The 13,270-nt window shown below is 41.5% G+C and overlaps 1 protein-coding gene across 7 annotated transcripts in view; it reads right to left on the bottom strand.

Moving 5' to 3' along the window:
• Positions 1–363: 363 nt before the first annotated feature.
• Positions 364–13,270, bottom strand: part of ttc28 (tetratricopeptide repeat domain 28) — an 886,755-nt gene continuing 873,848 nt past the window's right edge. For all 7 annotated transcript variants that reach the window (XM_059988046.1, XM_059988048.1, XM_059988047.1 and 4 more), the window contains one exon: positions 364–11,682. In XM_059988046.1, coding sequence (XP_059844029.1) covers positions 10,028–11,682 — 1,655 coding nt within the window. In that variant the 3' untranslated portion in view covers positions 364–10,027. The remainder of the gene's footprint in view (positions 11,683–13,270) is intronic.

Raw genomic sequence — 13,270 nt, 5'->3', positions numbered from 1 at the left:
GAAATGAAATGCAGTCTCAATTAGCCAGTTTCAATGTGTTTATTTAGTAATAACTTTGTATCCCAAATTCTATTTCTGTAACATTTTAATTGCATATTATAATTTATACTGTATACTGTATTACAAGATTGGGCACTGTGTCAGCACTGTTAAGTCTGCCTTGCATAAAGTGTCTTGATCACCTTTATTAGTTCTTCTGAATATTCATCCTCGGCAGTTTGTCAGTTGTGAAGCAAATCAAAAGGTACCTATTAAAGTGTGTTTGCTGTAAAAAATACTGAGATATGTACATATAAATAAACTATAAAAAGAAAGAGAATGGGTCTTAGACAGTCAGCTCATTCAAATAAAATCAGATATATACAAGTTTACAAGTTCTTTTTATTATCTACATTCCAGAACTCCAAGGTTAGCTCCAAAGTTTTACTCAGCTTTACTTAGTAGGAAACTGCCTGACTTTTCTACTTGTATGTGATCAAGAAAATCAAAAAAAGGCAAAAAAAAATTCTTAACACCTTAGAGTTAACGTGTAATTAAATGCACAAAGCATTTAATTCACTGTGATATTTCTTTTTCCGGTTTGTATAGGAAAAGAGCAAATCTTAAATTGGGATAGTTCTGCACCCATGGAACTGTTGTGATTGCTTTAGAATTTGCAATGGTTGAACTGATGTGCAGCCGTAATGGTAGGAGCTATTAAGTCAAGCATTATCCACTGATAACACCAGGTCAGAAACTTGAACCCTGAAATACAAACTGCAGCCCTGGGCTCACTGACAAAATCCTTAAAACTGAAACATTATGTCGTGCTTTCTGTCTGAGATGCTGATCTACTTACAGTGCATCTCTTGCATCTTTTATTACAGCTGCTAACATTCAAGGAGCTTGCTCTTGACAAAGTTTTCTATTTCAAATTTAACAATGGGAAATTATCATTAGTTTGGCATTGAAAATGAACTGTATTTACTACAAATTAAACATTTTCTTAATACTGTTGCTGCAGAGGCTTAGATGGTTGGGGTCAATTGGCCACCAGTATGCCTTGAGAAACAGTGAGCATGCACCTTCCAGCTGAGAGTTCGGTTGATTTAAACCAGAAGAGGTATGGGTGATGGCTTTCCAGAACACAGATATTGCTAAATGAATCCCTGCCTTTAATTAGGAAGGAAGCAACTGGGTTCTCCACCAAAGCTAACCATTATTAATATTAAAAATATAAGTTATGGAGGCACAAGCCCTCACAGGAGCTGGTTGATTTGTCTATTGACATCAATGTATCAAAGGTCTTCATGGCTGAATTACCGATCAGATAGGTTTCATTCCACACCAGACTTCCAGAAAGAATATTAAGGATAATATTTCAAATCACTATTTAACCCTAAAATGTACTTTTTTCTGACTTCAATCATCACTTTTCCTGTTACTGCCCCATACTACAACCCAGTTCCCAAATATGCAAGATTGCTTGGATCCAGGAAAGCTCATCACATTTTTGTCTGACTAGACTCTGAACAAGGCTGTAATCACATTGCTTTTATTATTGAGATACAGTGCAGAAGAGGTTCTTGTGGCCCTTCGAGCCACACCACCCAGCAAACCCCTGATCTTAATCCTAGCCTAACCATAGGACAACTTACAATGACAAATTAACCTACCAACTGGTAGGTTTGGACTGTGGGAAGAAACCTGAGCACCCAAAGGAAACCCACACAGTCATGGGGAGAACGTACAAACTCCTTACAGGCAGCAGCAGGAATTGAACCCGGGTTGCCTGGACTGCAAAGCGTTGTGCTAACTACAACACTACCATCCCGCCCAATTTCTGATTTGAGATTGATTGATGGATTAATACTGTAGTCTGACCACTATGTGACTGCAACAAAGGTATTTACAACCAGGGGTTCCCAACCTTTTTAATGCCATGGACTCCTGTCCTTAACAGAGAGGTCCATGGCCCCCACATTGGAAACAGAGCTCTCTGTGAATGTTTCACAGCACTGCACGTGGGCATAAAATTTCTGAGTCCACAACCACTGGAGTGAGCACCTTTTAGTTCCAACACAAAAAGATTTTCATACAGAATTTGTAGCTTCACATTGGATTAGACCAGGGGTTCCCAACCATTCTTTATGCCACGGACCCCTACCTTCAGCCGAGGGGTCCGTGGACCCCTGGTTGGGAACCCCTGGGTTAGAGGTAGATTGAAGCTGGTGCAATCAGTTAGGAGGAGATCTCCAGCTTTGACTTGTTTGATAACAAATTTGAGCCTAGTTCCAGAATTGCACTCAAAGCAAAATACCACATTTGGTGCAAATCTGAAATAAGGGCATGAAATGTTTGAGACACTCAAGCAGGTCAAGTGGCATGTTTGGAAAGAGAAGCAGAGTTAACCTTTGGGAAAAGAGGGAAGCAATCTGCTGGAGGAACTCAGCGGGTAGAGCAGCATCTGAGGGAGAGGAGGGACTGTAGACTTAACAGGCTGAAGCTCTCCCACAGGTGCAGCCCAACCCATTGAGTCCCTCCAGCAGATTGTTTGATGCTCCATGTCCTAGCAGCTGCAACCTGTTAACCTTTTGTGTTTACAACCTTCATGATTCCAATGCCAAAGTGTGACAAAAGATCACAAACCTAGGAAGTTAACCATGTTTCTTTCTCTGCAGATGCTGCTTGAGTGGAACATCTCCAGCATTCCCAGTTTTCATTCTGATTGGTGGGTGAGTTATTGTCAAATGACTATGTTTCTTAATGCTAGAATAAAAATAAGTTTAAACACACTCTGACATTCCTGGAGTGTGCTTAGAAAAGATTCTTGAGGAACTGAAATAATGCAAGCGTGACTAATTTTAGATGGGCTTACTCATATTCTAAAATAGCTCAGAGGTGAGTTTGAGCTCACATTTCTGAAAGGATTGTTATTGTTATAGGTGAAAATCTGGGCTGTAATTTGAACAAATCATGATGCGTCCTGGGCAATAAGACTGCACATCTTGAGTGCTGGCATTTAGTGAAGCTACAAATTCCAAAAGAAACCCTTACAGAAATATGCAGATAGATTGGCCAATTGTAAAGAACCACAGGTTTGGACAAAGTATCAGGAAGCATCTCATTCTATGCACACAAAGTCCTCTTATAACCTAAGCTTACAAAAAGACCAAAAATATATCTCAGTGAAGAATGACATCTTCAATCACCTATAGAGACTCAAGCACAGAGCTCTGACTGAAAAATTATCGCTGATCAGAAATGAAAGGGTGGTACTGCTTTCAAAGTATGCTCAGGGCAGGAATCAGTTAGCAGGCTGGAGTCATGTATCATCACCAAAACACATTATTCACAAGACGTTTCAAAGCGTGTCCCCTGCTGTTCTGCAGCAGAATTAGAACCATGGATTGAAAGAGAACAATAATCAGTATGAGTCCAGTTGTAACCTCCTTGGAATTAACTCAAGTTGTTACCGGCATAAGGTATAGGATCCATGAACTGTCTTTACTCTGCAATTTACATAAATGTATAATACATTTTTTTTTAAGTTAAAAAGCTGTTAGAAACTGCTGCTGGTTTAAGATTAGTTTTTTCAGACTTCTGTTTGCCCACGTGGGAAAAATACACTCAGTGGCCACTTTATTAGGTACATCTGCACACCTGCTCGTTAATGCAAATATCTGATCAGCCAATCCTGCAGCAGCAACTCAATGCAGAAAAGCATCCAGACATGGTCAAGAGGTTCAGTTGTTCAGAACATATATCAGAATTGCGAAAAAATGTGACAGTGACCATGGAATGATTGTTGGTGCCAGACAGGGTGGTTTGAGTATCTCAGAAATTGATGAACTCCAGGGATTTTCAATCACAACAGTCTCTAGAGTTCATAGAGAATGGTGCGAAAAACAGAAAAAAAGTCCAGTGACAGGCAGTTCTGTAGGTGAAAACACCTTGTCAGCGAGAAAGGTCCGAGGGAAATAGCCAAAATGGCTCAAGCTGACAGGAAGACCACATGTTACAACAGTGGTGTGCAGCAGAGCATCTCTGAATGCTCAACACATTGAACCTTCAAGTGGATGGGCTACAGCAGCAGAAGACTGCAGCAGGTTCCATGTCTTTACCTAATAAAGTGGCCACTGATTGTACATCCATAGTTTAGGCTAAATAAGAGATACTGATTTTAACACTTATATTGCATTCAGTAAGTTAACATCCCATTGAAAAACTTTTCTTAGAGCTTGACTATTAAGATGTGGGACTTAGCTCAGCACTAATATGTAGAACTGGTTCATCCAGAAGCTTACACAGATACAGAATGGAAGGTTTGGTATTGGTTTGGGTCCATGTTCAGGAAATGTTGTTACAATGAGATTTTCAATACACCTGCACTAAAACTTTCTCTGGAATGTCACATCAGAGCAAAGGAAACCTGGACTGAACTACCATATTTATTATATGCCTCAGTATCTTACCTCACCAATATGATAAACAACCTGCACCTATGATTTGACAGCTATGCATGTACTCTATTTCAACTGAGTGCTAGGGCTCCCAAGGAATGAAAGGGTTTATGTATGAGGAGCATTTGATGGCTCTGGGCCTGTACTTGCTGGTGTTTAGAAGAATCAGGGAGGGGGGGGATCTCATTGAAACCAGTCAAATATTGAAAGACCTAGGGAGGGTGGATGTGGAGCAGATGCTTCCTATAGTGGGGCAGTCTAGGACCAGAGGGTACAGCCTCAGTACAGGACATCTCATTAGAATAAAGATAAAGAGGAATTTCTTTAGCCAAAGGATGATGCATATGTGTAATTCATTGTCACAGTTGAGGTTGATAGGTTCTTGAATAGTAAGGGTGTCAAAGGTTATGGGTAGAAGGTAGAAGAACGGGGTTGAGAGGGAAAATTAATCAGCCAGGATGGAATGATGGAGCTAGACTCAATGGGCAGAATGGCCACTTATGCCTTACTGTCTAAGGACATGGCTTTCTGTCTGTATGGATAGGCTGATGAAATCCAGGTCTGCACACACAGCGAGCTCTGGTATCCCGGGATCAGTATGCAGCCTCTGGTCACTGTGTCGGTTTAAACACATGGGACTCCACATTTGCATATAGTGCTTACACAGGCTCCAGCTCTCCCTGCACATCGACATGGATGTAGGAACATACTAGAATTAGAGGTCATGGGTTAAGGGTGAAAGGTGAAATGTTTAAGGTAAACATGAGGGGAAATGCCTTCACTCATAGAATGCGGAAGGAGCAGCCAGTGGAAGTGGTGGATGCCGTTCGATTTCAACGTTCAAGGGGAGTTTGAATGGGGGGGGGATATGGAGGGCCATGGTCCAGATACAGGTCAATGGGAATAAGCAGAATAATAGCTCAGTACAGACTAGATGGGCTGAAAGACCAGCAGCTGTGCTGTAGTACTCTTATGATTCACATGTTCCAGCTCTCCCTGCACATCTAAGGTCTCTGATTCACGGCATGATTCCATCACTAGGCTCCGGAAATGCATTAGTTTCACACATCTTCCCGTAGTGGAAAGTTGCCTGAATGCATCTCTGGATTTGGCTCTCTATAATCTGAAAACAGGGACTCTGAATCTGGTTAATTCAGAGGTTATAATCAACCAGATGTGGAGCCAGGCTCTGTAAGTATAACTGAATTCTGGCTTCAAGCCACAATTTGGAGAAATGGTTCTTTAAGCCAAGAGTAAACCCCATTCAATATTCTGTGTAACAGACACAAAATACTGGAGGAACTCAGCAGGTCGGGCAGCATCTAAGACAGGGGTTTCCATTCTGGGGTAAATGGACCCCTTGCTTAATGGTACTGGTCCTGGCATAAAAAGATTGAGAACCCCTAATCTATAACTAAGTATAAAGAGTCAACAGTCCCAGTGAAGGGTCTTGGCCTAAAATAGCAGCTATTTATTCCTTTCCATAGATGTTGCCTGACCTGCTGAGTTTCTCTAGCACAGGGGTTCCCAACTGATTAACAGCAGGGATCCATGGCATAAAGAAGGTTAGGAACCCCTGCTCTGGTATTTTGTGTGTGTTACACTGAATGTCCAGTATCTGCAGAATCTCTTGAGTCAATATTCTGTAAATTGACATGCTATTAGGAACAAACAGGAATATTCATCTCAGAAACAAAACTCAGAGAGAGTCCTGTACATAGTCTAACAGAATATGGAACCTGATGAGCAATACGGAAGAGCTAACATATACAGTAAACATAAAGCAGTTAATGCCTCCATACAACAACTTGTTATTCTATGCTTTAAGTACAACCCACTATCTATTTAAACATATGAAGGAATACGGTGGAGGAGGACTAAATCAAAGCAGCATCTTCCAGAATACTAATGAATTACCTTTTATGCGTTATTTTGTTAGGAAATTACAGAAGGCGCCCAATTTGTGCACAGCATGGTCTGTATGGGTTTGCTGGAATACCAGAGGGATGTTCCAAGGATCTTTTCCACCTATCTGAACAAAATGGTATTTAGAGTCATAGAGGAGCACAGCACAGAAAGAGGCCCTTCAGCCCATCTAGTCCATGCTAAGCCATTTAAACTGCCTACTCCTTTTGACCTATACTGGGACCATAACCCTCCATACCCCTCCCATCCATGTACCTATCCAAACTTCTCTTAAAATTTGAAATTGAGCCTGCATGCACCATTTACGCTGACAGCTCGTTCCACACTCTCACAACCCTCGAGTGAAAACGTTTCCCTTCATATTCCCCTTAAACTTTTCACCTTTCACCCTTAACGCCTGACCTCTGGTTGTAGTCCCAGCCAACCTCAGTGGAAAAAGCCTGCTTGCACTTACCCTATCTATGCCCCTCATAATTTTGTTTACCTCGGTCCTGCCTGGAGGAAACCTCCAGCAACTCCTCAGAGCAAACACATGTGATTACGTTCTGCGGTCACCTTAAACACCTAACATTCTCATCCCGAAGGAAGAAATGTGCAGACCACATGGGGACTGCTTTCAGGACAACTGGTGGGGGCTGAACAAGGTGCAACATCTCACCATTTGCCAGCCTTCATGCTTCCAACTAAGTGAAAACTGGAATGGCAGCTGGTAAAATAATCTGTTTTTCCTGTGTGCCCTGTCCTGAATTGTTAATATGGATAAAATTGTTCTTCCTACATTGAAAACGCAGTAACAGGCATCTTACAATTCTGACACTGAAAGCAGTTTTCCTGCCCACAGAAGGACTTCCCTCCAAGTAATTAACCTTGGAAAAGTACACAGGCACAGAGTAGGAGATTGAGGCAGGTGTCTACTGATAGAGGGAGCAAACAAGTAGTGGGTTGGCATGTAGAATTTTCTTACCATTCCTCATATTTGAACAGAAAAGAAGATGCATTTACAATCTGCTTCATTGCACAGTCCTGTTAGAATAATACCTAAAGGATCTTCTATGGCTGATCTCCTACGCATCAGTTTGACCCACAGAAGTGAGAGTTTTAACAGTTAAGTCTGAAACCCCCATCTGCCTCTGGAAAAGGGGAGCATGAATATCTTATACTGGGAACTGCTATCAGTGCAATACAACACAACAGTACAAAAACACTTTGAATGGAATCTTGTCCATTAAGGATATTTCTCATTATTTAAAAATCCAGCAACAAAGGCAGTCAACACTTAAGATAGCACCGGTATTGTAACAAAATGTCCCAAGGCACTTCAGAAAAGGCAGGGTACTGAGTAGGGTGTTGGCAGCAAGAAGAGAAATAGATAAGGAGGAGGTCCTGATGAAGGGTCTCGGCCCAAACTATAAACTGCCTGTTCCCCTCCATAGACGCTGCCTGACTTGCTGAGTTCCTCCAGCACTTTGTGTGTGTTTCTCAGAATCTCCTGTGTTTATGGGAAGAGATGCCGGTTAGTTTTGGGAAATTAAAGAATGCACGATTAAAGAGGTAGATTTTCAAGAGTCATTGAACGACACAGGAAAGGAGATTTATTAAATGCGAACGATGGGCATGAAACTACAGGGCACTGCCACCAACGGTGAAGGAAATGGGGCCACACTGTCAGAAGAGCAGCGTGATACCTGAGGCCTAGAACTGCAGGGATGGGTGGGATTATCCCGGGAATCTGGAATTGGGCACCAAGTGAGCACAACAAAATGGAGGTGGTGATAGAGACATCTGAGATTTTGTACCAAGCAAGAATCGGGTGCAAGAGGCCAATGAATAATCAGGGAAGATTAACTCTGGAGATATGCAGGCGAGTTTCAGAGATGGGCGTGAGCTCCGGATAGAGCCAAACAATATCATGGAGATGTAACTTTGCAAGGTAAGTGACTATGAAGCTCAGCTCAGGGTCAGGAAGACACTGGCGATACTCAATGGGTTTGCATACACAGAGCTTCCACAGAATATAAATAACAAGTGCATCCAATAGAATTTTTTTACAAAAGAAATTTAAAAAAAGAAGGGATCAAAGAAAATATCGTTAACATTGCAAACCACCAGGCAACTCACTGAAGAGACATCAAGTGTAGTGGATTGTTGCTGAAATGATGAGACAAGCTGACAAAAATACTACATTGCCGCCCTCTGGTGTACAGTACACAAGATACAGCTGCATGGAAAGGCTCTGGTAATTACTACTGAACACACAATAAAACAGTAAACTTGCCACAACATGGAATAAACACAGCAGTAACTCTCTGGTTGCCACTCCCATCTGAATTTTTTTTTTCATTACTTACTTTAGAATTCATATTGACATTTTCGTTCCCTAGAATTCTATGCAACAACCATAAAGAGCTTCTTTTTAACAGACACACAAATATTTACAGGCTTGAAAGTTTTAGGTGATCTTATTCTTTTCTTCCCGCCTTTGATTGGATTAAATGCAATTTCACACAAGTTCTCTAAAGTTCTCTTCAATCTGATAGCACTTTCTCCAAACAGTAATTTGTTGAGGAAATCTATACAGCAGAGTAAAGTTTTAAATTGGCTGATTTGCAAATCCAATTCAGTGAAAAGACATGGCTATGGGCAAGAGGGGCGGATCATCAGTGGGATTCTGAGGTTTGCTTGGTTATTAAAAATAATTCAACACTGCCATCATTTTGGATCGTATAAAATCTATTTATGATTATAAGAACAGACTATTTCGTTGGAAAACTGGATGGTTCTTCTACCACTTACATCTCAACCTAGAATGGGCATCTGAAATGTTAAGGTCATATGTAGGTAGTTCATGTCTCAATAATAGTTCACTAGAAACAAAACAATCTCAAGCAACCCTCTCCCAAGCCAAGAACTTGCGATAAGGAAGATTTGTATAAAGCATATTAGCTCAGTGAGATGTGCAGGAATGGATAAACTATCGAGGGCTGGTTAAGATAGATATGGGAGGCTGATAGGAGGCTAATCACTAATACACGAGGAATCTTTTTGCAAGTAACAAGTGCGGATGAGGCATCCAATTTGGGTTGATTCTTTCGCAGTGACTTAAAAGCTCACCTCTGCCCCCTGCTGGCCCAGCTATAAAGTAGTCAAGCAATTCTGTTTCACGGTCTTCGGGGGACGTTCTGTGATATGGCTGGGATTTATATATGTTCAGCCATTCTGTGTAAGAATGACTAAAGACACCTCTGAAATGCACAGAAATAGTACATAACATGCACTAGTTTTAAAAAGAGATTACTATTAATAAAAAATGGGTGCAACCTAAAACTGCCAAGCCTAGTTTATTTTGTATTTCCAACAAATACTATGACTGTGGATGACATTCCAATGTGATTTTTGACATTTATAAACCAATATCAACCATTAAGTGACTAAGAAACGAGGCAAAATGCCATTCTGGATTCAATAAAAATATGACATTTGTACACAGTAGTTTTTTTTTGCTTTTTCTTTCTTTAACAGTATAAAATATTTAGTACTGTTCACGCAACACAAAAGTTCAGTTTACAAACAGTGCCTGTGCGACACAATTGGCTTGTACATGCTAGTCCCACGAGGTCACATGGCAATGGAAAAAAATCAGATGTCCGGTTCAAGTTGTTTCAGCACTTTGAGGATGGAAGAAACTTCCGAGGAGACAAGAATTTATAACCATTCCCAGATGGAAGCCTCAACGGGCGCACTTCCCTCTGAATGCTGTTAGCTGGCTGTATTGATTCTGCAGATTTACTGGTCTCTTGGCAACCACCACTTCCGTTCTGGGCTTTCTTGTCTGCGTAGGGAATCTTGGAAAATTCCTTAAGTTCAAACTTATCCTCCTTCTCCTCCTTCTTGGCGCGCCTGGCTGGTGAGAGATTCAAATAACTTAGAGCATCAGCTTTGGAACCCGCGAGAGCCGGATTGGAACGCAGAGCTCGCACGGGCCTGGACGGAGACTGCGTCGCACTAGTCCAAAAGGTTTTCAGGTTATGGACGGCCTTCACCTTTTCGTCGATGGCAGTCATTTTCAACTTACTCAGGTCTGGAATGTCAGCTGGGCTTGAGCGGGCCGAGCCTGCTGATGAGTACGAGAGGGCAGGAGAAGGGTTACTCCCAGCTGGAGACTGCTGGCCTGAACCTGGAGATCTGGAAATGTGGGCACTGTAAGGGGAGCTGGGATATTTGATCTTGATCGGAGACTGATCGGTTGAGGAACCGGGTGACTGGCGTAAATCCACAACAGGTGAAGATGGCGCAGTCGTTTGTCTACTGTTGCTCCCTTTGGAGTAGGAATCTCCGGCTGACAGACCTGCCTCAGAGATATCACTGGTAGGCGTGTTGTTTCCCGAGTTCACTTTCTGCAGTGATGAACTCCTCGTTGGAGGCTTTGGTCTTGCGGTAATTGGAGAAGACTGCTTTTTCTGCCCAGCACTGTTCAGTGGCTTGCTGAATGCACTCGTATCTGAAGATTTAAAAACTGAAGTGCCATGATGGCTGCCAACACTACCATCAACGTCAGCAGGACCCAGTGGGTTAATGGGCCCACTACTTTGATAAAGTCGCTCGACAGCAAGCAAGTGGCTTTGCGTCTCCTCCAAGATTTTCTGCGCCAGCTCCTGAGGATTAAGCTTGGTCACTTTCTCCTCTTGGGATTTCACTGTGCTATCGGTCTCTGTGCTGGACTGATCAGATTCTCCAGTATCTGAACTTGGAAGTTTATTTCTGGATTCCACTTTCTGAAAAGGCGAATTGGGACTTGGAATGAGTGTCATTTTAGCTGGAGAGCTAGAAGCACTTGTATTACCTTTGAGTGTGTGCCTATCTCCAAGATTATGGCTGTGTTCTGTAGTCCTCTCTTTGTCTGGTGAGGCTGACACTTTGAGAGTATCAGTATAAACACTCAAAGGCTCGCTGCTAATAATGGAGAATCCATCATACTCTTCCTCATCTCTGCTGGTGTTGCTCGTCTGTGGGGAAGACCGATTTGCTAACATTGCAGCCTTGTGTGGGTAAACGTTCTTGGGCCTCTCGTAGTCTTGTCGAGCCCTTTGGAGCATTCCTTCACCTGGGATGTCCGTTTTGGAAGCAAAGCTCATGGAGGAGGCGATAGAACTGAGGCTGTACACAGAGATGGCATCTGAAGCCATGGAATCTCCGTATGTGGGAGAAAATGGTGGATTCATCTGTCCTGTTGGATTGGAAACCGATTGAGAAGAGGAGAGAGATTCCAACGATGAAGAGCTGTCAAGACTGAGTCTCTTAGGCAGTTCTGTAGAATCTAGAATAGATTAAAACATTTTTGGTTATTCATAATTTCATCAAAAAATGCATTTGCAAGTATCAATGCTACTTCAAGACTATCATCTGATGCAAGCCTCCATTCACCCCTTTCGGCAGCCCCTCACCAGTCATATAGAAACTACTTTTCCTTATTAATATATAATTTTTTAAATATATATATGGATGAGACTGTATACACACATGCACACACACACACACACACACACACACACACAATTTTATATATATGTAGCAATGAATATGCATTGAGGATTAAATTTAAAATGTAGCTGAGAACAGTAAAACACAGACCAGACAGACCAGGAAATAGGCAATTAACTAATTGTCTACATATGCATGAACCCAATCAACATCTCATTGCATGAATATGACAGTAATTAACACTTATTTTGGGTGAGATGGTGGGAAGATCCAGGCATTTGAAACTGTAGAAGAAGTTCAAAAGGAAACATTGTAAATATGGATATTTTTCAATTGAAATTATTTTTTCTTTGATCTTTAGCTCACAAAATATTGTGTAGTGCTGGTAGACCTTTTTCCTCCAAAAAGGTCTCCATCTGATGCCTGTTGTATCTCACTTTGTCAAATAAAAAGGCTGCTTCAAACCTACCAGTAATTCTCTCTCCGATGACTTCACACACACACACACCCTCTGTCTCTCTGCTGCCATTGAGCACATTTACATGGAACATTGCTGTAGGTAAGCAGCATCCATCATCAGAGATCCTCACCACCCAGGCCAGACTCTTTTCCTGCTGCTGCCATCAGGTAGAAGGTGGAGGAGCCTCAGGACTCGCATCACCAGGTTCAAAAACAGTTACTACCCCTCAACCATCAGGCTCTTGAACGAAAGGGGAAAGCTACACTCATTTAAGGACTGTTATATTGTTATTTCATGCTCATTATTTATTGCTATTTATTTATATTTGTATTTGCACTGTTTGTTTACAGTTAACAGTTCCTGATGTTTACAGTTTACAGTTATTGTTCTACAGATTTGCTAAATATGCCTGCAAAAAAAGAATGTCAGGGTTGTATGTGGTGACATGTGTGTACTCTGATAATATATTTTACACTGAACTTTTAACTTCTCAATTTTGATTCCTTAAAACTTAGACCATTGAAAAAGTCTCTATTACTCCTTTGATATGGGCTCAGAATCCATTGCATTCACTTATGAACCTTGGATATTTCTCTCCTTTAAAGATGGTACTGTACTGCATATAAACAGAATGCTGTTGAGTCAGAGTGAGCAGCTTCATCATGTGCCACTGACCAGTGGCAACAACTTCCAAGGACAAAGCAGTTGTACAAAGTTACTGCCAGAAATGATTCTAGGAACAAATGCTAATTATTCAAATGCTCTGACATGGCAAACTGTGATCTACACTTTCACCTGGAAACCAGCCATCTCCAGAACTGATTTTATTGGAAGCATAAAATTTGGAACCAAAATGTAATCTGACGGCACATTGTAAATTTTTTGCTTAGTTCAGATGGAGCAGTATTTTACAATTCATACAGCAAATCATAAAGGGAAAGAGGAAGTTCCTCTGAAAGGATTT

This window comes from Hypanus sabinus, chromosome 13, assembly GCF_030144855.1.
Source record: "Hypanus sabinus isolate sHypSab1 chromosome 13, sHypSab1.hap1, whole genome shotgun sequence".
NCBI lineage: Eukaryota > Metazoa > Chordata > Chondrichthyes > Myliobatiformes > Dasyatidae > Hypanus > Hypanus sabinus.
Note: the sequence above shows the minus strand (reverse complement) of the source record. Positions and strands in the feature narration are given on the sequence as shown.